The sequence below is a fragment of the Sphaerodactylus townsendi genome, linkage group LG03 (genome assembly GCF_021028975.2).
Source record: "Sphaerodactylus townsendi isolate TG3544 linkage group LG03, MPM_Stown_v2.3, whole genome shotgun sequence".
Lineage (NCBI taxonomy): Eukaryota > Metazoa > Chordata > Lepidosauria > Squamata > Sphaerodactylidae > Sphaerodactylus > Sphaerodactylus townsendi.
Genome location: NC_059427.1, coordinates 5,373,006 through 5,400,610, shown reverse-complemented (window position 1 = coordinate 5,400,610; position 27,605 = coordinate 5,373,006). Strand labels below are relative to the sequence as shown.

The 27,605-nt window shown below is 44.7% G+C and overlaps 3 protein-coding genes across 10 annotated transcripts in view; 1 reads left to right on the top strand and 2 right to left on the bottom strand.

Annotated features, from left to right (window-relative positions):
* The window catches only part of LOC125428587 (zinc finger protein 883-like), a 1,608,225-nt gene that overhangs the window by 198,399 nt on the left and 1,382,221 nt on the right, over window positions 1-27,605 (top strand). The gene's annotated exons all lie outside the window — the stretch shown is intronic.
* LOC125428534 (zinc finger protein 345-like) overlaps window positions 1-27,605 on the bottom strand; it is a 770,962-nt gene that overhangs the window by 75,459 nt on the left and 667,898 nt on the right. The window lies entirely within an intron of this gene.
* Window positions 4,450-27,558, bottom strand: LOC125428651 (zinc finger protein 883-like). 5 transcript variants are annotated; one of them, XM_048489126.1, is made up of 8 exons: window positions 27,415-27,558; window positions 26,134-26,294; window positions 25,181-25,687; window positions 24,966-25,014; window positions 24,100-24,179; window positions 22,616-22,742; window positions 19,989-20,649; window positions 4,450-6,869 (listed from the first exon to the last, which is right to left on the bottom strand). In XM_048489126.1, the coding sequence occupies exons 3-8, from the start codon at window positions 25,616-25,618 to the stop codon at window positions 6,089-6,091; spliced, it is 2,136 nt and encodes a 711-aa protein (XP_048345083.1). In that variant the 5' UTR covers window positions 25,619-25,687; window positions 26,134-26,294; window positions 27,415-27,558; the 3' UTR covers window positions 4,450-6,088. The 5 variants fall into 5 exon arrangements, with proteins under 5 accessions (XP_048345083.1, XP_048345078.1, XP_048345081.1 ...); XM_048489121.1 differs by lacking the exons at window positions 19,989-20,649; window positions 22,616-22,742; window positions 24,100-24,179; ... (2 more) ...; window positions 26,134-26,294; window positions 27,415-27,558 and adding exons at window positions 9,588-9,683; window positions 10,178-10,270; window positions 14,144-14,270; window positions 14,499-14,572; window positions 14,840-16,051 and having other exon boundaries at window positions 4,450-7,023; XM_048489124.1 differs by lacking the exons at window positions 19,989-20,649; window positions 22,616-22,742; window positions 24,100-24,179; ... (2 more) ...; window positions 26,134-26,294; window positions 27,415-27,558 and adding exons at window positions 9,588-9,680; window positions 10,178-10,270; window positions 14,144-14,270; window positions 14,499-14,572; window positions 14,840-16,051 and having other exon boundaries at window positions 4,450-7,023.

Sequence of the window (27,605 nt, the reverse complement as noted above, 5' to 3'; positions counted from 1 at the left end):
CATAAAAGAGTTTCTTTGCAAGAAAGAAATTTGCAACACAAAGCACAGCTGTTTAAAGCACTGATCAGAAACCCTTTGAATAACTGGAAACACTTAACACTTTAAAGTGTTAGCTACTGTGTGGTTTACTGTATTCAATATACAGGTGCTAAAAATAACTAAAACCAATCAGATAAACTTCTGTTTCCCCCCATTTTGAATAAGTACATAAAGGTTCATTATTCAGCTCTTGTTTTTTCTCTGACAAATGGGAATAGAAGGGTGGCAAAGAGTAAGACCTAGTTTGCCCAGATCTCCAAACGCTTGAGCCAGGAGATCAAGGGATGGGTGAGCCTGTGGCTCAGTGGCTGAAGGTTGGCTTCACATGCAGAAAATTCCAGATTCAATCTCTGGGGGTCTCCAACCACGGACCCTGTGGAAGATGATGGTGGGAAAAGCCAGTCTCACATGCTGCAGCCTCTCCTCATAAGGAAGGTGCTCCAGTCCCTCAATCATCCTCGTTGCCCTTCTCTGCACTTTTTCTATCTCTTCGATATCCTTTTTGAGATGTGGCGACCAGAACTGAACACAGTACTCCAAGTGTGATCACACCACTGCTTTACATAAGGGCATGACAATCTTTGCAGTTTTATTCTCAATTCCTTTCCTAATAATCCCCAGCATAGAGTTTGCCTTTTTCACAGCTGCCATGCATTGAGTTGACATTCCCATGGAACTATCAACTAAGACGCCCAAATCCCTTTCCTGGTCTGTGACTGATAGCACTGACCCCTGTAGCGTGTATGTGAAGATCTCCAGGTTTTGTACGAATGTTCCAAAATCACCTAGTGAGCATCCCTGGGAATATGGAAATTCAAACTTTTGTCTTCCAGATCCTACAGTGAAGCTTTAACGACTTCACCACCCTGGCTTGCATAGGGGGGTTGATGTTGAATAGGAGCAGACAGTCAGGCCTTCTTGAGTCATGCAAGTTGGGTGACATCAAGTCACCCAGAGGTTGCTGCCAAGCCTAGGAGTGGCAATCTCCTGATGGGAGCTGGAGATCCCCCAGAATTACGCCAGAAAATGGCTGCTTTGGAGGGTGGACTCTATGGTATTATATTCAGCTGAGGCTGAGGCCTTTCTCCTCCAGGGGCTTGGGCTATGATTTGATGCTGATTTGGGGGGGGGGGGCTTAGTGCAAAAATCATAAGGATTCAAGAGGATCCATGTTTTCCAACAGGTTTTAGTGCCACTGCAGCGCCATGGAGCATGGGATGCGTGATTATTGGGTTCAGATATGTGGCCAGGGGCATGAGTTGGATTGTGCAGGTGATTGTGGGATGACCAAATGCAAAAATCATGAGGATCCGTGTGTTTTAACCACATTTTTGTGACGCCACGGTCCATGGAGCATAGGATGCAGGATTATTGGATTCAGACATGCGTCTAGGGGTATGAGCTGTGATGTGCAGGTGATTTTTGGATGACCAAGTGGACAAATCATGAGGATCCACGAGGATCCACGTTTTTCAAACATGTTTTTGCACCACTGTGGCACCATGAAACAAGGGATGTGTGATTGTGGCGTTCAGATATGTGGCCAGAGGCTTCAACTGTGATGTGCTGGTGATTTTGGGATAACTTAGTGCAAAAATCATGAGGATATGTGTTTTTCAAGCATGTTTTTGTGCCAGACTGTTTTCACTCAGCCAGTGTATATCAGAGAGCCAGATAGCAGTGCTCCATTTCCCCTCTCCCACAGACCTGGGTCCATGGCATCTGCTTGGCATACAAAAGGTGTCAAAGACTTTAAATAAGGGTGTCGGACAGCTCAGAAACAAAGCCACAAAGCGGTGTGTAGTAATGCACTGCTGACCCAGCAGCACCGTGGTAGAACGTTGGAACGCCAACGGACCTACGGCCTTCTGGTCGCACCGCACCCCCACTCCTCATCCCCCTATGAGTCACGGGTCATGAACTGTCTGGCTCAGTCACCGGGCGCAGGGACAATGGTCTTGCCCCCAGGTGAGGATTAGGCTCAGACGCTTACGCTCCTCTCCGCACGTAGCCAGGTGAGATCATGCATCACATGATGATCTCCCGACCTCCCGCCTCCCCGCTCTCCCGGAACTCCCCCCCCCCCGGTCCTCCCTCCCACACGCCCCCCCCGATAGAATAACAACAATAAAAGGTGCCAGGAACCGGCACGCGTGGGAGACTCAAGCTAGAACATCGACCTCGGCTCCCGCTGCTGGCGATCTCCACCAGATGTTATCTCCGCGTCTCGTCTCGTTCTTACGCTGACCACGTGGGTCGACTACACGGTGGCAAATCCTCACTGCCACCAGTCCCTTTACTAACTCAGCAGCCAGAGACCAAGGGACCCGGTCTTTAGCCCTTCCCTGTCTAAGATCAAGAAATTTGCAAGTTGAGTTTAGAAAAAGTTACTCTGAAAGCTGTAGCCAATGGAAGCTGAAGTAATTGATTCAGACTGGTGCTCCTAACCCCAAGAACACTACAAAATACAGTGAACAGCATTTATTAAAGGGATGTGCAGAAATACACAATGTACAATATAAGCAGTAAAGAAATACTACTAAAACTAAATAACTAACCTAAGCACATTTACAAGCATTGGTTCTTGAAATCCAGATGTCCACCTGATTTAACTCACACCAATCAGAGATTCAAAGTTCAAAACTGGTGTTCTAGACAACCTGTCCATGCTCCCAACACAGAATCAAGAGATGTCCCAAAGACAGATGTCGTCCAATCAAGACCCAAGTGCAGCATGAACTATCTTTCTTTATGACAGTAGCAATGAAATTGGGATACAGTGTATAGAAGTAAAACAACCAGGACCACTGTATTGTCGAAGGCTTTCACGGCCGGATTCAACTGGTTCTGGTGGGTTTTCCGGGCTGAGTGGCCGTGGTCTGGTGGATTTTGTTCCTAACGCATCTTCAGAGATGTATCACAGAGAAAAGTCTGTTTCACACTGTGTCTAAGTGAGAAGGGAAAGTTTAGTGTGGTATATTGTCCAAGTCCCAGGGTGGGGAACCAATCATTAAGTGTTTGGGTGGAACTTGGACAATATACCACACTAAACTTTCCCTTCTCACTTAGACACAGTGTGAAACAGACTTTTCTCTGTGATACACCTCCAAAGATGCCAGCCACAGATGCAGGTGAAACGTTAGGAAGAAAACCCACCAGAACCACTGTTTGCCCAGGCAAACAGATAAACAGTGTATACAGTGAAATTTAATAAAGTGCATGGTCTCAGTGTACCTGTGCCTGTATTTTGTCTAATGCAGCTGAACAAGTGCACGGAGACCGTGCTGGTCCAAGAATATCTGGATTTGATCGATTCTATGGACTTCTGGATTTCATTTCATTTTCATCACATTTTCTTCCATACTATACTTGTATTGGGACTTTTTTGAGAGTATATTGGTCCTATTTGTGCCTGGATTGCCGTTTTGTATGTATTGTGTGCTAATAGCTTACAGAGTAGTGAGTCTAGATAGGATATACTGGTTGAGGGTTTGTGCTGTGCTCTATTAAATATCACTGTATACACTAAGAGTGTTTATCTGTTTGCCTGGGCAGCAAGCAGGGTTACGGTGATCTTCTTTTATGACCAATGGCCCGCATTGGCAATTGACCAATTAAATGCATAGCAAATGATCAAACTTAACCAATCAGGTAGGTTGCTACCCCGAAGACTTTATGGTGACCCCACCATACTATGCACTGTGAGTGATCTACCACTGAACCACGGCATCTCTCTGCTGATGATGGGTGGGGGGGTAGGATACTATCCTGCTTTTACCTGGAATAGGCTGTGGGTGATTACTGAAAACCTTGTGAACTTTAGTTGACTGGAGGGAGGAGAAAGAAAATCAGTACTGTCTGCTGTGGGAGGGGGAACACTCCCCTCAAACCTCTTCCCATCCCCTCTTAAAGAGTTGCTAATCAAAGTCTCATTGTAGATGGAAGATTCCAGACTAAAGGACCATTCTGTGCTCCTTTCTACCTTGGGCTCCGGTTGCCTTTAAAAAATGAGCTTCTTTTGACCCAGGTTTTTCACGAAGGGGTTTCATTAACAGCGTGCTTTGTCTGAAGACTGTTAATAGATGGTTCAATTTTTGCTTTGTGTTGCTTTTATCTCCTGGCTTGTTGACAATTACCAGTTTTGACTGATTTTATTGTTCTGTGGTGAGCTGCCTTGAGCAGCCCTCCAGAAAAGAGGCATAGAAATTCTCTACATGATGCAGGAGCAGCAGTGGCGTAGTGGTTAAGAGCAGGTGCATTCTAATCTGGAGGAACCGGGTTTGATTCCCCACTCTGCCGCTTGAGCTATGGAGGCTTATCTGGGGAATTTAGATTAGCCTGTACACTCCCACACACACCAGCTGGGTGACCTTGGGTTAGTCACAGCTTTTTGGAGCTCTCTCAGCCCCACCTACCTCGCAGGGTGTTTGTTGTGAGGGGGGAAGGGAAAGGAGATTGTAAGCCCCTTTGAGTCTTCTACAGGAGAGAAAGGGGGGATATAAATCCAAACTCTTCTTCTTCATCATCTTCTGCAGTAAAGGGCAGTAAAGAACTTCCTAACAAATGAGGGAACTGGAATCTGGGACTACAGCTGGGACCACCAATGGAAAAAAAATTAGAAAGATCACATAGAGGTATTGGGGGGTGGAGGGAGACTGGAATTAGGTCATGCTGGTCTTTGCAGTACACCTTTGTAGTGGTATCTGAAAACACATTTACAGGCAATACATTGTGTCTGAAAGAATGAAATATATGGTTCGTTATGATTTATAGACATTGAGCTATGGGGTTTCTTGATCCATTCACTTGGAGAAAAACCCTCTGTGGAGAATGGACTGTCTTAAACTCGACTGAGGTTTCCCTTCCCCAGTCCTGACTCCATTAGCTTCATCCCCAAATCTCCAGAAATTTCCCAAAAGTCAGCTGGCAACTTTAGATCTGCCCTCAGAGGAAAGCACTGAAAAAATACTGGGTGAACCAACAGCCTCAGAGATCATCCTTTCCTGACAACTGTAGGCAAAACTACATCTGAACATGAGGGTTCCAGTAGGCCCATCAAAGGCTATTAGCCACAATCTTTCATGTATTCACCTAATCACCCTTTGAAGTCAGCTAAACTCCTGGCTGTATTAATATTAAATAAGGGCTGCTGAGAGTGTCAAGGAAGTGGGGGGGAAATGCTAGGAGAGAATCACATGGTCAAAGGCAGGCTGAACAGTAGAAGTGAAAGATTTACCCCTTTCAGATTACACTGAAAATATGTGGAATCCCATACATTTCGTGTGGAAAAGAGGTTCAACAAGTCCCCCATTTTTTATAACCCACTGAATTCCAATGGTTTTATCTCAGAATTGAAAATGTCCGTCACAGGAGAGGGCAGGGAGATGTTCCTGCTGTCAGCAGGGGGACAGGACTTGCAATAACGGGTACAAACTATAGGAAGAAATGTTCCGACTAAATATAAGGGGATTTTTTTTTACAGTAAGAATTGTACAACAGTAGAATCAGCTGGCTAGGGAGGTGGTGAGCTCCCCTTCACTGGCAGTCTCCAAGCAGCAGCTGGACAAACACTTTTCTGGGATGCTCTAGGCTGATCCTGCATTGAGCAGGGGATTAGACTAGATGGCCTGCATGGTCCCTTCCAGCTCTGTGATTCTAACCCAGAACTAATCCGACAGCTATTTAATCCTGGCCCGCTTTTCCACAAAAACTCCAGGCTCAGAGTGAACATTTGTATGGCTCCCTTTCCTTTGATGAGAAACAAGGTTCTCTGCAGACTTCATGTAGATGAAACTCTAGCCACACTGAAGGCATTTCTATGGTTTCTCCCCTGTATGGATCTGTCCATGAGCAGTAAGTGTGTCGCTCCAAGAAAAGCTCTTTCATTAGATGGTTTCTCCCTTGAGTAAATTCATTAATGGACAGTAAATTCTCCCTTCCAACAAAGGTCTTTGCACACATCAAGCATATATAAGATTCCTCCAGTGTGGATTTGACAAAGAAAATTAAGGGTGTGACTTTAAGCAAACTCTTTCCACAACACATGCATTTATATTGTGTCTCCTGTGTGGATTCTTTGGTGTTTCACAAGATATTCCTTTTCAACAAAAGTATTTCCACACTGAAAGCATTTATATGGTTTCTCCAATATGTGCGTACATCGATGGGCAGTAAGACTGGCATGCTGAGAAAAACTTTTTCCACACTCCAAGCATTTATACGCATTTACCGCTGTGTGGACTTTTTGATGAGCTGTAAGTGTGTCACTTCGAGCAAAGCTCTTTCCACACTCTAAGCACTGATATGGCTTCTCTCCAGTGTGGTTTCGTCGGTGAGCAGCAAGTTTCCCACTATGCGCAAAACCCTCCCCACACTGTAAGCATTTATATGGTTTCTCCCCAGTGTGAGTTCGCCGATGAGCAGTAAAGGTGCGATTGTGGGCAAAGCTCTTTCCACACTCCAGGCATTTATATGGTTTCTCCCCTGTGTGGATTCGCTGATGGCCAGTAAGGTCTTGCTTCCAGGCAAAGCTCCTTCCACACTCCAAGCACTTATACGGTTTCTCCCCAGTGTGGATTCGTTGGTGGGCAGCAAGGTTGTCACTCCGAGCAAAACTCTTCCCACACTCCAAGCATTTGTAAGGTCTCTCCCCAGTGTGCATTCGTCGATGGGCAGTAAGATGGGCATTGCGAACAAACCTCCATCCACAGTCCAAGCAAATATATGGTTTCTCCCCTGTGTGGATTCGTTGATGGCCAGTAAGGTCTCCCTTCCAAGCAAAGCTCTTTCCACACTCTGAGCATTTATACGGTTTATCCCCACTCTGGATTCTCCAGTGTGTATCAAATACCTGGGATTCAGCATCCTGATAAGAAGAGAATTCGTTTCCATTCTCTTGCATTCCAAAATTTCTTTTTGGCTGTTTTTCTTTCAGTGAGAATGGCTGTGGTTCTCCCTTGGACATATTCCAGGGACTATCAGCCTCTAGAATAAAGAGAAAAGACTATCAAAGAAAGAAGTGCATTACTGATGTTTGGTATTATACTGTTGTTCACCGCCCTGAGCCCTTCGGGGGAAGGCGGTATACAAATCGAATAATACAATACAATACAATTAATGGCTCTGGATAATGACAGAGAAGGAATCACTGAAAAGGGAGAGAAACCCTGCCAGATACGAATTTGCTTTTGATTATTCCTTGGAGGGTAGCTCCATCAGAAGCAAGGTGACTCAGTGGAACCTCCATTTTAGGGCAGTATCTCTCTGAAGGCTTGTTGCCAGGACAGCAAATTCTAGCAGGAGGATTTGACCCTCCTCCCCTTCTTTCAAACCTTCCAGGGACTCTGGAGTGCCACTCTGAGAAATGGGAAGCTAGACTGGTGAGACTTCAGGCAAATCTACTCCTGGATTTGAACCCAGAACAGTCAGGGTAGAGCAAGGCTTTGAACCTGAACTATGGAGGGCCCACTTCTACAGAGCTTTGGAGTAGTCTTGGGCCAATCACTCTTTTGCAGCATTTTCTGAATCACAGGGTTGTTGTGCAGTTAAAGAGAATAACCTGACAAATGCGGCCTCCACTGCTTAAAAGAAGCGACAGCTAACAGGGGAGAATTAACAGAAATCAGCAAAGGGAAAACCTGATGCCCTTAAAAGTATCACCTACCCAGGACTCAACACAATCCCAGATCCAGTCTCCTCTCTCTGAAACACCACAGCCAATCAGAAGAGAAGTTATTGGTTTAGATCACTGGTTCTCAACCTGTGGGTCGTGACCCCTTTGGGGGTTGAACGACCCTTTCACAGGGGTCGCCTAAGACTCTGAGCATCAGTGTTCTCCATCTGTAAAATGGATAAATGTTAGGGTTGGGGGTCACCACAACCCTACAGGAACTGTATTAAAGGGTTGCGGCATTAGGAAGGTTGAGAACCAGTGGTTTAGATGGACCAACTGGGGCACTGCTATTACCTTTAAGGCCAGAAATAGGGCTGAGGCCTTCTGTTATACAAGGCCTTCTTCCACACTATCCTCCCCAGTTTTAAAGTCCCTCTCCCAGGTCCTGATGTTTGTGCCTTTACAGACAGAGGTTGGCAGTCAGTAAAAAAGGTGGATTTTCAGTGGTGGACTCCAAAGCTTCGCTGGAGCCTGCCCTCATATGTTAAAAGCAACAGAATAAATCATTTCTTTTCAACCATGCTTCAGTTTAGAGTGGTTTTTTTTCCTTCTTTACATTTTAATGTTGATGATGTAAATGTTTTAGGGCACTGTTGACTTTTCTGAATTGCCTCTAGAAACAGCTCATAAATAAGTCGATGTTGAGTAAAGCCAAGCATTGTATAAACATTTTCTTCCAATGTGATGTACAAACAATCCAGCTGTTATTCCCTGTGCTAGCTTCTCTTTCTTAATTACTTATAATTTGACTTACAGACTGCCCTTCCACTGACTGGCTCAGGCTGGCTTTCAACAGGATCAACAACAAAATCCATATTAAATACATACATCCAAATAGCCTTCATTTCTAAAATAAGAGGGGGAAGCTAGAGAGGTTGAAGGGAAGCCAGATCTATTAGAATGCCATTGTTGCTCTCAGCCATAGTTCTGGTGGAACAGCTGTCTTACAGGCCCTTTGTGAGGTCCCGCAGGTCCATCGTCTCCTTCAACAGAGTATTCCATTAATTCCGGGCCTGAGAACAACCAGGTATCTTTCAGGCCAGAATTCACCTACAGGTTGTTCTCTGTGGATGCTTTCTTGGGGGTGTATTTGGAGAGGCGGTCCCACAGGTACAATGGTCTCAAACCACTCAGGGCTTTAAAGGTTAACACTGAAACCTTGAACCTGACTCGGTACTCTACTTGAAGCCAAAGCAGCTAGCAGAGCACTGGACAAATGTGTTCATGCCATGAGGTCCCCATAAGGATCCAGGCAGCTGCATTTGGGAACAGTTGCAGTTTCTGGGTCAGCCTCAAGCGCAGCACAGTGTAGAGTGAGTTACAATAGTCTAGCCTGGAGGAAACAGTTGTGTAGATCATAGTAGCTAGGTCAGGGTGGGACAAGCAGGAGGCCAGTTACCTGGCTTGGAGGAGATGGTAAATGCCAGTTTAACTGCATTTGTAACTTGAATTTCTGTAGTCAAGGAGGCATCAAGCAACACTTTCAAACTCATGATGGTCAACAATGGTGTTAACTGTACTCCCTCAAGAGCTGGGAGGTGGCCCTCTCCTTCTTGTCACCCCAATCCAGCCATATGACCTCCACATTCACTGGAGTTATTGTCAGTCAGCATTGTTTCAACCATTTCACCACAGCCTCCAGACAGGTGGCCAAAATAACTGGGGCAGCATCCACTTGGCCACCCATCAATAGATACAGTTGGGTTTCATCAGCATACAAGTGACAACCCAGCCCAAAAACTCCTGAGAACACTTTACAATTGAGAATGCTGGCTATTTCTTTCTGAGAAATCACTTTGTCCCCCAGTTTAGTCCAAGAGAGGGGTTTACTCCAAGAGAAGGTCTACCCACTTTTAACACAAAAAGAAGCAGATACCTGCTGATCTCTCTCTTTCTTCTGCATTTTGGACTAGTGGATTTCCTATGTCTTCCAATATGGATATGGAATCAAGTTTGTAAACCAGATGTCCTTCTTCGGGGGAAAGCAAAAGAGCAGTTAGTTCCAGACATTCTGACTCTTAGAAAAAAAAATCAGATGCTAAGCCAGGCTCTCTGAAACTCAGTCTGTTATAATAATAAAAAAGGGAACAATTTTTTAAAAAAACTACTGAATGAAAAATGCAATGGGACGAGGGATCAGACTGCTGATCATGATAGTGATCCAAAGTGGAGAAGGAGCGAACAGGGAACTTAAGGCTATTACCCCCTTCAAAGGCACAGAAAATCAAACATTCCATTCTGATGCCATCTGTTGCAGCTCTGACAAAGAACTGCTGTCTAAGGACTCCTCTCCCTTTGAAGAGACCCCACAATCCTCTCAGGATGAGAAAAGATGGTGACGGATCCCCAAATCAGTGGATTTTTAGTAATGATCCCAAACTTGTTTTTAAAATGTTTCGATCTGATCCTTCTATATTAGTCCCAAATATATTCTACTTTTCTCCCAATATAAATAGAAGAAGATACCTGCTGATCTCTCTCTTTCTTCTGTGTTTTGCACAAGTGGATCTCCTGCATCTTCCAAGGACATGGAATCAGGTTTGGGAACCAGAAGTCCTTCTTTGGGGAAAAGAAGTGTAGTTACTTCCAGATATTCCAACTCTAAGAAATATTCAGATTTTTAACCAGGCTGTATGAAATCTAGCCTTTCTTCTTGGCAAAAAGAAGGAATGGCAGATTTTTAAACTCCTGAAACATGTATGCAATAGGAGGACAAGGTGTTAGTATTTGGATCCACAGTTATCCATCTGCTGATTGGGCTAGGAGTCCAAAGTGGAGAAGAAAGATACAGTGGAACCTCGGTTTTCATTGGTAATCTCTCCGAAAAGAATAGATGAAAACCGAAACGGGTGAAAACCGAGGCAAACTTTTCCATAGGAATCAATGTAAATCCAATTAATCCGTTCTAGGCACTCCCAAAAACATACCAAAAACACATTTTTGGTGAATAAACATAGTGTTTAATGCTGAAAACAGTAACAATAACACTAGGACCAGCTTCAGAGCCAGTGGACCAATGTTGCACCAGAAAGCTGTCCAAAGAGGTCTGTTTCTGATGCCTCTTTAAGATTTGTCTGAAATGGGGCAAGACACTGTCATTAAACAAGTTGCAGACACGGCCTGCAACAGCTTTGTCCAGGTGATTTTTCTCCACAACCCCCTGCATCTTACGATGAAAACAGAGGCAAATCAATGAAAACCGAGACAAATTTTTCACTGAAAAAATCGATGAAAGCCGAAAAGGATGAAAACTGAAGGCAATGAAAACCGAGGTTCCACTGTACAGAGAACCTCTGCATAGAGAAAGGAATCCCTAGCTCAGGCACAACCACCAGGATACAGTATCTTAGACCCCTGCAAAGGCACATAAGAACCAACATTTTTGTCTGATATCATCAAATGTCACTCTGAGGCCATTTATCCACACCCGATCTACCTGACAACAGTTTTCTTCCTTGTCACCCTGGTCCAGGCAAAGAACGTCCACATTCACTGGAGTTATCGTCAGTCAGCATTGTTTCAACCATTTCACCACAGCCTCCAGACAGGTGGCCAAAATAACTGGGGCAGCATCCACTTGGTCGCCCATCAATAGATACAGTTGGGTTTCATCAGCATACTAGTGACATACTTCAGTTTTTGGTGCATACTTGGCTCAGACAACATATCCCTCTTCTCTGAGTGCAGCAGCCAGCTGCTCCTCTTCCAGCCACCCCTATGGCTTCCATAAGAACATAAGAACTAGCCTGCTGGATCAGACCAGAGTCCATCTAGTCCAGCACTCTGCTACTCGCAGTGGCCCACCAGGTGCCTTTGGGAGCTCACAGGCAGGATCTGAAAGCAATGGCCTTCTGCTGCTGCTGTTGCTCCCGAGCACCTGGTCTGCTAAGCCATTTGCAATCGCAGATCAAGGAGGATAGAGATTGGTAGCCCACAGATCGACGACTTCTCCATAAATCTGTTCAAGCCCTTTTTAAAGCTATCCAGGTTAGTGGCCATCACCACCTCCTGTGGCAGCATATTCCAAACACCAATCACACGTTGAGTGAAAAAATGTTTCCTTTTACTTGTCCTAATTCCCCCCCCCCCCCCCAGCATTTTCAATGAATGCCCCCTGGTTCTAGTACTGTGAGAAAGAGAAAAATATTTCTCTATCAACATTTTCTACCCCATGCATAATTTTATAGACTTCAATCATATCCCCCTCAGACGTCTCCTCTCCAAACTAAAGAGTCCCAAACACTGCAGCCTCTCCTCATAAGGAAGTCCCTCATTCATCTTCGTTGCCCTTCTCTGCACTTTTTCTATCTCCTCGATATCCTTTTTGAGATGTGGCGACCAGAACTGAACACTCCAAGTGTGGTCACACCACTGCTTTATAAAAGGGCATGACAATCTTTGCAGTTTCACTATCAATTCCTTTTCCAAATTACCCCCAGCATAGAGTTTGCCTTTTTTCACAGCTGCCATGCACTGAGTTGACATTCCCATGGAACTATCAGCTAAGATGCCCAAATCCCTTTCCTGTGACTGATAGCACTGACCCCTGTAGCGTGTATGTGAAGTTTGGATTTTTTGCCCCATGTGCATCACTTTACATTTTGCTACATTGAACTGCATTTGCCATTTCTTAGCCCTCTCACCTAATTATAAAGGTCCGTTTGGAGATCTTTGCAATCCTTTGCAGTTCTCACCACCCTATATAATTTGGTATAATTTGCAAATTTGACCACCACGCTACCCACCCCTACTTCCAGGTCATTTATGAATAGGTTAAAGAGCACTGGTCCCAAAACGGATCCTTGGGGAACACCAATCCCTACATCTCTCCATTGTGAGAGCTTCCCATTTACACCCACCCTTTGCTTCCTGTTTCTCAACCAGTTTTTAATCCATAGGAGGACTTCCCCTCTTATTCCTTCATTGCTGAGTTTTCTCAATAGTCTCCGATGAGGAACTTTGTCAGAAGCCTTTTGGAAATTCAAGTAGGCAATGTCCACTGGTTCCCCCTTATCCACATGTCTGTTTACACCCTCAAAGAACTCTAGTAAGTTTGTAAGGCAGGACTTGCCTCTGCAAAAGCCATGCTGACTCTTCATGAGCAGGTCTTGTTTTTCTACATGTTTTATAATTTTAACTTTAATGATAGATTCTACTGATTTAGTGACTGGCCCATAATTTCCTGTGCTCCCCGCCCCAGATCCTTTCTTAAGGATTGATGAGATTCCAGTCTCAAGGACAAGTTGCATATTAAAGTGAGAAGATTAGCAATTTCATGCTTCAGCTCTTTAAGAACTCTTGGGTGTATGCAATCTGGACTAGGGGATTTGGTAGCATTTAGTTTATCAATGGCTGCCAGGACTTCTTCCTTGTCTACCACTATCTTCGCTAGTTCCTCGGATTCGCCTCCTAAGAAGCTTGGTTCAGGGGCAGGAATTTTCCTCACATCCTCTTGGGTGAAGACAGATGCAAAGAATTCATTCAGCTTCTCTGCAATCTCCCTGTCATCCTTTAGCATACCTTTTGTTCCTTCGTTATCTAACGGGCCTACCGCTTCCCTAACTGGCTTCCTACTTTTGGTTTCCATCTGCTCCATGTCCAACCAAAGCACCCTGTGCAGCCTCTCCAAATGTTCACTTGACAGGGCCAGCTGCCCTCATGCATCAGCCACAGAGTGGTGTGAAAAGCTGGTGGGTGAGCCAGTGGCTTGGCAGGAAGATGTAACCAAAGCCCAAGCAGATGTAGTTGAAAAATGCCCCGTATGTGGCAGGGAGTATGGAGTAGGGTTGCAGGGGAGCAAGGTGATACTGGTGTGGGAGCTATGGGGGAGGAACTTTTCCCACAACTGGTATTCCCACTGACTATCTTCTGAACAAGTAGTTGGAAGACTAGCAGATCTTCTGCTGTGGGGGTGGAGGAAGGAAAATCCGCAGGAAGGAAAGCATACATTTGTCCCCTCTGCAGGGTCTGTGGAGACAGACAACAAAGTCAGACTTTAAGCACTCTTTGAATCCTGGGTGTCAGACAGATTTGAGACACAATGAGTTCTCAAGCGGGGGAAAGGTGCGCCTTATGGAAAATCAAATCCGAAGAAAATGGACACCTGCTGTGAGGGACATAGTCAGTGCATAAGGGGCCCCAGGAAGGGCCGCTATCGAAGGGCTCCTCTCCCTTTGAAGAGACCTCCCAATCCTCCCAGCATGGGATGAAGGTGGTGATGGATACCCAAATCACTGAAGTCTTACTAACAATCCCAAACTTAACTGAGAAACTTTTCAGTCCAACTGCTATATCTATGTAGGGTTTTTTTTAAATCTCACCCTTCCTTGAAAGAACTGCGAATCTCCATTGGAAAAGCCCTATAAAGGATCTTCTTAGAAGGAGCCATTTCTGACTTCAGTGCTTGTGAATCAAGGGAAATAAGAACCTTACCCATAGAGACCACATTCTGACAGTTCTCCTCCATGACTTCTTTGTGAAGGCTTCTTTGGTCTGGATCCAGCAGAGTCCACTCCTCCTCAGTGAAATGAACAGATACCTCCTCAAAGGTCACCAGACCCTGAAAAGAGAGAAATAAATAAAAGCCTCTCCCCTCATAGCCATGTAGTGATTTCCTCCTTTCTAAGGGCAGGCTAGAAGAACTAGGGTCAGATATTAGAACATTAAAACCTTTTGTCAGATACATTCATTTTCTGTCATGTGAGCTGGGCAGCAGCCAAAGGAAAAAGGGACAGTTTCTTAAGTGTTGGGAGGCACCCTGGGGCATGATCTGCAGTTCCACACTTACCTGATCGGCCTTGAAAGAAGCTGAATTGTCACAGAGAGGTGGCAAAGAATATATCATCGGCCTCATGGTACCATCTGTGAAAAACAAATAGGTACTTCAAAGATATTCTGTCCTTTTCATTTCTGTTAAAGAACATTGGGGAAAAGAATTTATCAGTACATTGGCTCATAGAAATAGCACAAGGGCTAGTTCAGAGGCAGAAATATTTATAGAAGGCAGGAAGATCATACATTTACAAGCTGGGGCAGAGCACCTTTCCCACACAGGACTGGAGTTCATAAAAACAGCCCACATACATTTAAGAAGGACACTCCCTGGGAAAGACATCCTTTTGATCTTACCTGAAAACTCCTCTCCAGGGTAACACTCCTGCGCGATGGATTCCTGTACTTGAAATAGAAAAGGGGGCTCCATAAAGGGAAGACTGATGAGAAAAGGAATAGGAAAGAGGTTGGGTAGTGGCGATCCATTTGGCTTTCGATGTATTTGATTGTATCCTGTGCCCCATCTCTCCTGCTGGTCCTGGTTCTTGTCCTCTGCCTGGCTCAAGAGGAAGCCCTCAGCCAGGGCCACCGCCTGGGAACTGCTCTCCGGCTCACATTCCCTGACCCAGCTCTGCATCTCTAGGGGCAGGACAGCCAAGAATTGCTCCAGGATCACCAGGTCCAGCATCTCCTTCTTGCTGCACCTTCCTGGCTTCAGCCATTGACTGCAAAGATAGTGGAGTCGGCTGCAGACCTCTCGGGGCCCCTGAGCATCCTCATAGCAGAAGTGCCTAAACTGCTGGCGCTGCACATCTGGCGGGAGGACGTTGTATCCCGGGCACTTTTGCACTGTTCCTCCCCACAGCTCCCTTCCACTCCCAGTCTCCATGGCTTGAGGGTTTTTCCTTGCTTCTGGCTCAACTGGGTCCAGCTGTTCCCGCCCTCTCTCCTTCTCTCCAAACAGCATCACTTGGACCATCTGATCACCTTCCTCCTCTGCCAGATTCTTCTATAAAGTCAAAAGCCGGAGTTGCAACATCCTACAAAGCCAAGAATTCATTTAGCCGTCCTGGATGGGAGGCATTTTTTGGGAAAGTAACATTATTTCATTCCTTATCTATCTGCTTAGAAAACAAACCCTGTAAAAGTGCTCCGACGTCGCGCTGCCTCTCTTGCACACAGTCTCTCTGGCAACTCACACCTCTCCAGAAGGAAACCGGAAGGGGGGGGGACACACAACCGGAAGTGTATGTGGCAAGGCCCGTGGTGCTCTTTCTTGATGCCTCTCTAGGAATTGTGATTCTTTCCCTTTAACCCTTGGATTGATTCTCCCCAGAAAGCAAAAAGAACCTGCTCCTTCCTTCACCCTGCAAAAGTGTTGTGTTCATATTGAATTCTTTCCACTCTGGAGAAATCGGGGTGACGGCAAAGGAGGTTCTTTATTATTCCTGCCAATGCTCGTTCTTGCCTCTAAGGAGTGGTCCTGGGGTTGCCAATGTCCAGATGGTGGCTGGAGTTCTCTGGGGATGACAACTAATCTTCAAGCAACAGGGATCAGTTCACCTGGAAAAACACCCTGTTGAAGTCCCTTCCCTCCGTGACCCCCCTTCCTCTGGCTCCACTTCTCCCCCCCAATCTCCAAATATTTCCAAACCTGGGGCTGGCAACACTGCAATCCTGCAAGATGGATACTGTTGCCAACCTCCAGGTGTGGCCTGGAGAATTCTTGGAGTTACAGCTGATCTCTAGTCAACAGAGACAGCTCCCCTGGAGAAAATGGCTGCTTTCAAAGGCGGACTCTAAGGCATTTATACCGCATTGAAGTCTCTCCCCTTCCCAGACCTGTCCTCCTTAGGATCCATCCCAGTGGCGTAACTAGGCAAACTGTAGCCCTGGGCAAAACCTGAGTTTGATGCCCCCCCCCCAGGCGCGTGCCCAATGCAACGTGCACCCCCCTTCCCCTTGTAGCTACGCCCAGTGGCGTATCTAGGCAAACTGGAGTTTGGCGCCCCCATGGGCAGCCACCCTCCCCCACTGTGACCAAGCAATGATTTTTTACACCAGGTTGTTTCAAAGTCACCATCACATTATAGAACATGCCCCAACTCACAAATCTGAACACAGCAATGGGCCATGCCACACAGCAGAAATAATTCTTTGAAAACATTTTCAAAATGCTTTCAAAATGTTTTATTACTGCTATGACAACATTTTATGGCGTTGTATCCAGTACCCCCAATTGGGGGAAACAGCATCACTTTCAATGTTTCAAAGGAGAATCTGGGCTCCCTACAAGTGATGCTGGAATCCAACCCCCATCTTCTGTTAGCTCCCATTGGAAACAATGGATGATGGAGCACCCCCTTTGGGAGTCCATAGCTTTGGACCCCCTGGACCAAACTTCACAAAACCTGGGTGGTATCAGTAAAAGATTCTCCTGATGATACCACCCAGGTTTGGTGAAGTTTGGTTCAGGGGGCCCCAAAGTTATCGACCCTCAAAGGTGTAGCCTCATCTCCTATTAGCTCCCATTGGAAATAATGGGGGATGGGGCACCCCCTTTGGGAGTCCATAACTTTGGACTCCCTGAACCAAACCTCACCAAACCTGAGTGATAGCATCAGGAGAGTCTCCCAAAACATCCCTGAAATTTTGGTGCTGCTAGCCTAAAAACTGCGCCCTCTGCAGGCCAAAAATGGAAAAACGCTAAAAATACAAAAAATCCCACAAACAAACCTGCGCACCCCACAGGGCTGCGCCCAGGGCAACTGCCCACTTTGCCCAATGGGAGGAACGCCTCTGATCCATCCCCAAAATCTTCAGGTCCTTCCCAACCCAGAGCTGGTAACTCCAATTGTGATACAGAAAAAGGGCAACAGTTAACATGTGATCCCCCCCCATCTCTCTCACACACCCTTGTATTAGCTCTTCTGGGGAGGGGCTTTTTTTGGGTGGCATCCATTCTCAGCATTCCAGAAGTTCCCACAAAAGCAATGAGGTTTGGTGTCCTAGTTCTAAAGTCCTCAACAAGGGAAGAGTTCCCTTGAAGTATTTCAAGATAAAAGTCTTATCCCTGTCTGTCTTCAAGAAACAACCAAACATGGCCTTTTCAACCAACCATAACGTGAGGGTGAGATGAGCCTGAAGTGAAATGAAATAAAATCATTTTTTTAAATGATTAAAAAAAATTTAAGTTACTAGGATAGAAAACTGTAAACATTTTTTCTTAATCTGAATTGTAGTAATCTGATGAGCCAGCAGTGAGCATTTTGTGCTTCAGTGCTAAACCCATTGCTGCATTACTGCAGAACTGGAAAATATAATTTTTGAAGGTAACCTTTTCTCTAAAAAGTGATTATACTGTAATTATTCATATACCCCCCAGGAAGATCTGAAAAGGTTTTTAAAAAAAATATTTGCTGATGTTGTGAAGCATCACAGACGCAAATCCTAAGTGGGTTGTCCTGAGTTTGAATACATTGTTTATATTGTAAGCTATCTTTTGTCCCAGAAGAGAGAAAGGCAGTCCCTATGGCACTGCAACCCAAGTAAAGCAATCTACAACAAAGATGGTTCAGCACATGGTGGGTGAAGTTACAGTTCTAATTAGTTCTTTTTATTGAAAACAGTATAGAGTAGCCTAAGGCCTCTCTTCATCTACATTACATTATAAAGATCTGAAGATTGTCATTGCCTTGGGACAAATGAATTAACCTTTTGGCAGTGGCATAGGGGGAAATGGTGCCAGGGGCAAAATGGAGAAGGGGGGGAACCCAGTACTTCACACCTCAGCTTGTTCCAGCATGCTAGGGATTTTACAGCACTGTGACTGTGGTAATGGCTGCTGCAAGGAAAAGTGTATTCCAAACTGACTGGATGCCTGCATGGAAGATAAGCAATCATTTGCAAGGGCTTTCTTCCTGGCTCACCAATTTCTCTTGGAGGGAGGCTGCCACTTATGGCTCCTGCCTGCCCACAGCCCATGTCTGCAAGTAGAGAGATGTTCCAGGTTCACTTAAGCCAGTGGTTCTCAACCTGGGGGTCGGGACCCCTTTGGGGGTTGAACGACCCTTTCACAGTGGTTGCCTAAGACTCTCTGCATCAGTGTTCTCCATCTGTAAAATGGATAAATGTTAGGGTTGGGGGTCACCACAACATGAGGAACTGCATTAAACCAAAAGGGTAGCCCCATCTACTATTAGCTCCCATTGGAAACAATGGGGAATGGGGTACCCCTTTTGGGGGTCGATAACTTTGGACCCCCTGAACCAAACTTCACCAAACTTGGCTGGTATCATCAGGAGCGTCACCTGACGATAGCCTGAAATTTTGGTGCCACTCGTCTAAAAATGCGCCCCCTGCAGGCCAAAAACAAAAAAACACTTCAAAATACAAAAACCCCACAAATGGGGGGCGGAGCTTCAGACATGCAATGTGGGGGTTGAACCTGAGAAAAAAAAACCCTTACCTATGTCCTTGCAAACTTATTTTCTGCTGCTCCAGAGACTTGGATAAGGAGTAATGGATTCAAGTTACAGGAAAAGAGATTCCACCTAAATATAGGAAGCTTCCTGATGGTAAGGGCTGTTGGACGGTGGAATGTGCTGCCTTAGAGAGTGGTGGAGTTTCCTTCTTTGGAGGTTTTTAAACAGAGGTTGGATGGTCATTTGCCATGTGCTTTGATTGTATATTTCTGCATGGCAGGGGGTTGAACTTAATGGCCCTTGTGGTCTCTTCCAACTCTATGATTCTATAAACCAACTCAAGGCAGATACCACAAACTGGGTGGAAAATAATGGGGAACAACCTTTGTCATGATAAGCAATAAGCAGAACAGCTGCTGTGTCTGAGGCAATCCTCAAATGCTGCTGCACTACACCACTGCGAGAGTCAGCATTCCTCCTTCAAAGGTACTGGAAGCAGGAGTATGCTCTCCTTCTCACAATGGCAAAGATAGTCTTTAAAGAAATTAGTGAGCTATGGATGAGGGGAGCGTGATATATGCACCTCAGAATCAATGGAAACAGTTCCCTTCTCTCACTTACACAGATAGCTATAGATGAAAATGGCTATTGCTGAGCTCCACACTGCAAGAGGTTAATTCCTCTGGAGAAAATGGTGGCTTTGGAGGGTGAGCTCCATAATTTCACAAACCCGCTGAACTCATTCTCCTCTCCCTGGCTCAAGTATTAGAGATGACAGAAGGCTGGAAAGTCGAATAGAGGAAACATTGAAAAAACTCAGGACCAGACTTTGCTGACTCAACCCTCACCAATGCTACATAATTTGAATCCAGATCTATGGGATCCCTGGTACATTTTACCAGTATCCTGAGGTTGGGGAATGTTATTATGTTATGGAAGACGATATTCTCTGTTGGACTCAATTTTCAGTGGGTCATATCCTGATTTATATGCCTTTGGGACTTGCTATCTCTGCCCCATCTGCAATTCTTTCCACACACTGAGCACTTCCAGGATTTACAGGGGTCTCTGCCATATGCCGCCTTTGGTGGGAAATAACAGTTCTCTTCTGGCTGAAACTTTTTCCGCACTCTGAGCAGTGGTAGGGTTTCTCTCCTGTGTGGATTCTTTGATGGTAAACAAGGTTACATTTGTTACTGAAGCTCTTTCCACACTCCAGGCATTTATATGGTTTGTCACCTGTGTGGATTCTCTGGTGGACAGTAAGGTCTGCTTTCCTAGCAAAGGCTTTCCCACAGTCCAAGCATTTATATGGCTTCTCCCCAGTGTGGGACCTTTGATGTAAAGTAAGATATGTGCTTAACTTGAAACTCTTTCCACATTCCAGGCATTTATAGGGTTTCTCCCCTGTGTGAATTCTTTGATGGTGAACCAGGCTTGAATTATGACTGAAACTCTTTTCACACTCCAGGCATTTATAAGGTTTCTCCCCTGTATGGGTTCTCCAGTGCATATCAAACAATGATTTGTAACGGAATGTTTTCTCACAAATAGGGCAACTGAACCTTCCTTGGTTTGGTGGGTTGTCCTGAGATTTGGCACCCTGAGAAACTGCGGAGTCATTTCCCCTCTTCTCTTTTAGTTGAGCTTTCCTTCTAGTTTTTTTGCCTTTTATAGACACAGCTCCTTCCAAGGGGACCTGTTGTATTTCTCCTGCAGGGGCGTTTCTGTGTTTATGAGCCTCTGGCAGAAAGGGGAAAAAAACCCAAACAAACTAGTAAGATCTTAGAGCAAAAGATGATGTCAAAATCAAGGAAAGAATGTGATTAACTACTCCTGTAAACAGTAGAACAGATGGCCCTGAGTGGCCTGATTTAATCACATCTTAATAGCTAAGCAGGGTTGACCCTGATTAGGACTTGGATGGGAGATAACCAAGGAATATCAGGGTTGCTATGCGAGGTAGGAAGTGGCAAATAACCTCTTTTTGTCTCTTGCTTTTAAAGCCCCGTGAGAGGTCTCTACAAGTTGGCTGTGACTTAATGGCACTTTTAACCACCACCAATTAGCAGAACAGAAGTCACTTGAAGGGGAGGAAATCCAGCCACACACATCAATCAACTATTGATTGTTTAAAAAGTATTTTAACTCTAGACTTCCCCCAGGAAAATCCCAGCCACCCCTGGATCCACTTCCCAAAACGTGAGGTATTTCTCAACCCAGAGCTGGCAACTGTAAGTATGAAGGAGATAGGCAGGGCAACTCCAAGCTGGAAGATTCCTTGAGATGTGAAGTATGGAACATGGGGAGGGTGGCAGTTTCAGGAGCAAAAGGGCCTCTGAAGGGTATCATGTCAATGACTCCAGAGCAGAAAATGGTTGTGAAAGAGAAGGAGGATGAGGATGAGTTTGGATTTATACCTCACCTTTCTCTCCTGTAAGGAGACTCGAGGTAGCTTACAAACTACTTTTCCTTCCTCTCCCCACAACAGACACTTTGTGAGGTAAGGGGGGCTGAGAGGGTTCAGAGAGAACTGTGACTAGCCCAAGGTCACCCAGCAGGAATGTAGGAGTTCAGAAACACATCTGGTTCACCAGATAAGCCTCTACCACTCAAGTGGGGGAGTGGGGAATAAAACCTCTCCAGATTAGAATCCACCTGCTCTTAACTACTACACAATGCTGGCTTTGGAGGATTGAGTCAATGGTATTTTACCCTACTGAGGTTGCTTCCCTCTTCAAGCATCACCTTTCCAAGGGTCCAGTCCTGAATCTCCAGAATTTCCTAATTTGGCACAGGCAACCCTAAGGTGAACTGATCTCTTAGCTGGGAGATCCGTTGCAATTCCTGGAGAGCTGCTGCCACCACCCTTGCTGTTGGGCATGGCTGGGAGGGTGATGGGGGGGGGCATGGAGAGAGAGAATGATGGGGTGGGGGCAGAAAGAGAAAGAAAATGACAAGCTCTTGCAGGTCCCCATATGTGATGTCAATTTGTATGTGAAACAGTATAGCCAAGCCATTCTTTCATGGTCCTTTAGGGGGAACCATCCCCATTCTTCTAAAATCAAGGGTTCTTAAACTGGGGTCCACAGACACTCAAGTGTTCCATGGATAGATTTCAGGGGGTCCATGAACTTGGATGGGGGAAAATTAAATCTTTTTTTCATTACCCAAATTTAGCATTTCCTTCAATTGTGAATGCAGGCAACAAGCCACGGTAGTGTTAGCGGTACCTTTGGCTTTGTCATCACAGCAAATCCCAAATATTTTCATCTTGGATTGCAGTCATTGCAGATATCTCAAAATATCCTTGACATACAACACTACTTTGAAATTACAGTAGTTATGAAACCTGCCGCTAGATCACACGTGATCACAGTCTTCATGTGTACAGACACTTGTGTGATATAGCAGACCAACTATTGGGCAGCTCTGGTCAATATTGGTTTCATTGGTAATCCTGTGTTATTTATTTTTGCATTTAAAAACATATTATTCTGAGAAGAGGTCCACAACACAATAAAGGTTAAGCGCCTGTGTTCTACATTTTTGCTTTGGATGTTCAGAGGATCCTTGTTGAATTTTTCTAATTCCAAACACCATATGTTTCTCCAGCACTCACTATATTGTGACTTCTTAACATCTTGTTGAACCAAGGTGGGAGGGAGTTATTTTTGTTTACAGATAGCAAGAAAGTGGGAGGACTTACCTAGGGTGGCCACATTCCCACAATTCTCCAGCATTACTTCAATGCACAAGGTTCTTTGGTCCAGATCCAGCAGAGCCCATTCCTCCGGGGTGAAAGACACAGACACTTCCTCGAAGGTCACTGGATGCTGCAAGAAGAAAACGGTTTATTCTCACTTTTCATAAACTGGCCCCTGCCCCAAGGAGATGAGGGTTTTTTGGGAAGTTTTTCTGTATTCCATTTTATCCCCCAACTGCCTTGTAAGGTAGGCTAGGCTAAGAGAAAGAGCTAGAAGAGCCAGCATGGTATAACGGTTAAGAGCAGAGGACTCTATAATGAACTAGGTTTGTTTCCCCATTGCTCCAGATGAATCCTGCTGGATGTCCTTGGGCTAGTCACAGTTCTCTCGGAACTCTTTCAGCTTTTCTGCTACTGAAGACTTTAAAGCAATCAAATTTAAATTCTTGGAATTGGAAGTACAAAATCTTTATACAGCGGCTTTTAAAACCTGTTCTCTGTTGGGCTAGGAGATCCCAATGAAACTTGGCTAAATGGCTAGTTATCTTTACTTTCTTCAAAATCCAAATCACCAAAGGGCCTTTTCCCTGGCCAGATTCAACACCTTGCCAACTGCTCTCCTCTATGGAAGATTCCAAAATGTTGTTTATCTAGAAAGACACTGCCCCTGTAAAGTGGGATGTCCTGAAACTGTACAGCACACTTTCTTCTATTGCCCCTTCTACAATTACATTCGAGCAAAATATATAAACCCCATTTTAAGACAAAGGGCCGAGTTTTCTGATCGTTCCAAGCTGATCTTCCTATTAAATAGCCCCATCTTAGAAATGTGTGAGAGTGTAGCTAAATTTCTGCAGGAAGCCTTTAAGCTCTGTCTTCCAAAGAAAAAGTACTAATTTTTCTTCTGGTCCTTCTTATGATTGTATTAACTCTTTACTTTTTAACTCCATGCATTGTATGATGCATGTTGTATTGTATGGTATCTTTTATGTATTTAAAATATCTATATATTTAAAATGTCTATATATTATGTAATATTTTATAGCCCAGAAAATGCCAATTAAGACCTTGGATTGATTGACTGGAAATTTTCTCAGCCCCACCTACCTTGCAAACTGTCTGTTGTGGGGAGGGGAAGGGAATGTGATTGTAAGTGCCTTGGGAATTCATATGGTAGAGAAAAGTGGAATATAAAACCGACTCTCCTTTTTCAAAATTACCTAGCAGGTTTCACAGATAAATGGGGATTTTAAGTTTCCTGAACTTAGCCCAAGGAACAGACTGTTATCCCACTGCTGATCTGTAATATAATGATTCTTCCACTTATACACACAAGTTGAAGGCCAATTTAAGAACAATGTCCCCTCACCAGGAAGCAAACTTTTGTCTGATGTTGTCATTGTGAGCAGCAGAAAAGGCATCAAAGGGGCAGAGACAGAGACATTCCCTGAGGCCCAGGGAGGCCTCTTCCAAAGCTCCATGCTTACCAGATCCGGTTGAGCAGAACCTGCTTTCCCTCCAACCCAAACTGGCAGCAAAGAACAATTCTCCTGAGTTGTTCCATTATCTGTGAGGGGAAAAAGGGAAGTTGGAAGACAGCCTGGCATTCATTTGGTAGTTCAGTTCCTACTGTGAAACAAAGGCTATTTATGCATGTACTACTTACTTCGACATTGTTTCACAGTGGATTTTCCCTGCAAGTTCTTTTTTACATAGGGGTGTGTTATGCATGAAATACCTTCCTTAGGGCTCTTTACTGCATAGTGCGGTTGTAGTTGGGTGTCCTTGCATTTCTCTGTTTATATGCAAGGAGGCACCCCACTGCCTGCTGTGTAGCTTGCTTGCTGAACTCTCCTAAACGAACTGCTTTTCCTGGTTCCCTTAACTCCACCCATTAGTTCATTCTTAAAGGCACACATCTCATCACACTCTGTAGTCACAGGATTGTTGACTTTTTAAAAGCCCTTTGTTGTTAAGCAGATATTGCTCTTATTACTGTTACACCGCTATTGTAGCCCCTTTCCAAAAATAATCCCCCTCAAATGAAAGTGGCAAAGGAATTCCCTGGACCACACTCAGCTGAAGATAGGGATCATGTCCTACAACTGATATCCTCTCCTCCCGCCCACTCTCTCTCTCACACATACACACATATCCTCCTCCTCCTGCTGCTGCTGTGGAAGAAAGGAGAGGCTTATTATTTTGATATTCCTTGGTATTTCAATCTTCCTGCAAAACCAAACTATCATTATTTGGATATATTTAATATCAGTAGAACATAAAAACTGCACACAGATTTCAGGCCTGCCAAAGAAATACATCCATCAAGAACAAATGCTCATTTTGATCTTACCATGCAAGGTTGCTCTGTGGTAACACTCCTGTATGAGCCAGTCCTGCATCTGAAACAGAAGTGAAGATCTCACCAAAAAAAGACTGATGAGAAAAGGGAGAAGATACTTGGGGGAGGGGGGGTTTCCTATAATGTTGGGGCAATCTATATCAATGTTGTGGGTATCTGTAATCATATTATGTGACCCAAACACAACCTAGATGAAGACGTCTCACCTGCTGGTCCTGATTTTGGTCCTCTGCCTGGCTCAAGAGGAAGCCTTCTGCAAGGGCCACCGCCTGGGAACTGCTGTCAGGCCCGCATTCCCTGACCCAGCTCTGCATCTCTGGGGGCAGGACAGCCAGGAACTGCTCCAGGATCACCAGGTCCAGCATCTCCTTCTTGCTGAGCCTTTCTGGCTTCAGCCACTGGTGGCAAAGGTGGTGGAGTTGGCTGCACACCTCTCGGGGCCCCTCAGTCTCCTGGTAGTGGAAGCACCTGAATTGTTGACGTTGCAAATCTGAAGGGACAACTTTGTCTCTCCGGCTTTTCTGAATGGTTTTGTCCAGGACTATTCTTCTGCTTCCCCTTTCGGTGGCATCAGGGCCTTTCCTTGCTTCCGAACCTGATGGGCTTAGTCCTTTTCTCATCCTTCCTTCCTCTCCAAACAGCATCCACTTGGACCACTGCTTTCCTCCTCTGCCAGGTTCTTCGATAAAGGCAAGTGTTGAAGCTATGATTTCCTGCAAAACCAAGGCAGTTTTTTGTTGGATTAAGCAGCCAGATGGACCAAATGGAGAAGAGCTTCAGTACTCCAACCAGAAAGGCAAAATACAACAACAACAACAAATACAAATACAAAACCTTTAATGGCATGTAAAGAGTGGTAAAATACAAATTATGTTAAAACCAATTGACTAAAATTTACACAAAGGTTTCACTCTTGATCCAAGTGCCTTTGTTAAAAACCTGGCAACTGATTCAGTAGTGTGGGGATGATGGTCACTAAGCAGGTGTGAAACAACCAGAAAGGCTCTACTCTGCTTCATAAAAGTAACACTAAACAATAACTATAAAGATTCCTGCAGCATTCTCCAACCCAAGAACTCTGCATTTGATGAGGAGCCAATTTATAAAGTGGTTAATGAAATTTCAGAAAGCGACTAAAAAGCAGATTAGAGCCCCTTACAGTGCCAGAAGTGATGGTTTGCTCCAATCCTGTTTTGAGGCAACTGGAGAGAAGAGAAAGGAAATCCTTCTTCAAGGAAACCAGCCAATCCTACCCGAGACAACTGGAGATATTTGAAACAGCAGCTGAACTTCTTCAAGGAAGCCTATGAAGTTCTGGACCTGCAAGAGATGAGGAAGGAAGCCCTGAATTGGAACTTGCAGGGTGCCAACTTAATGGTTTGTTTCATACCCTTTTGCTAACTGCAGAAACTTTATTTGGTTGTCAAATCACAACTGACTTCTGGTGACACCATGAGGTTTTCAAGACAAGAGACTTTCAGAGGTTGTTCGGCATTGCTCACCCCTGGTATTGCTTGGAGATCTTTAGGGATCGGATTGCCCTAGGTGTCCCAGACTGCAACAAAAGAGGCACATTTCTAGAAACAGATCTTACATTAACAAAAACCATCAAACTGAACCAAACTGCAGAAGACACCCAAAAGAGAGCAGATTTATTGGCAGGAAAAAGTTGAACCGAGTCTGTAAACTGAATTGTCTCTTCAGTAAGCAATTGCAGAAAAAAGAGGGAAAACCTTCAAAAATCTAATCATGGTCTTCTGGAAGAGCAAGAAAAAAGGCAATTACTATCTTGTGGAAAGAATTCCAACGAAAGCTAAAAGACAGGCCATTTGGAAAAGTTTGCAGACAGCAGCAGAATGCAGGGGAAAAACCCAACTGAACATGCATACAATATTCCAGGAAAAACTAAGCTCTACCCCCAGTGAACAGAGGCTTCCAGCAGCAAGCGAGCAGAAAACTTTTTGTAAAACAATCTCATTAAAATGGTAATTACGTATTGCTAAACAGTAGACTCTTGAGTAGTCAATATTGCAGAAATCTTTAGAACATTAGCTCAGCCTTGCAGTATGTCACAATCTAAGCATGTATGTCACAATCATGTATGTCACAATCATACACGCATGTATGTCACAATCTAAGCATGCAATATGTCACAATCTAAGCTTTGGTTAGTATTTGGATAGGAGTCCAGTGTCTCTAAAGTATGTCACAATCTAAAGCAGGGTCAGCTTTGGTTAGTATTTGGATGGGAGACCAGTGTCTCTAAGCAGAGACAGGCAACAGTACATCACTTCTGTCCATCTCTTGCCTTGAAAACTCTGTGGGATTGCCACAAGTTGGCTGCAATTTGACAGCATTAAACATGCCTGCCCCTCTGGACTATTCCCCTGTCAGAAGCAGAAAGAGATTTTGCACAGAAAATATTTATTTTGTTGCTTACCTTTTTTGTTTGTTTCTTAAAAAACCTCTAGAGCTGCTTTGTCTCCCTTCCGCCCAATCTCAGCTAACATGCACCATCCGGGTGGGATAATTAAAGGTTAACTAGTCCCATGGAATGAATCACAGCCGGAACTAATGGGGCAAGTCACATGGCCTTTCTTCTTGATGCCTTTCTAGGAACTGAGACTCCTT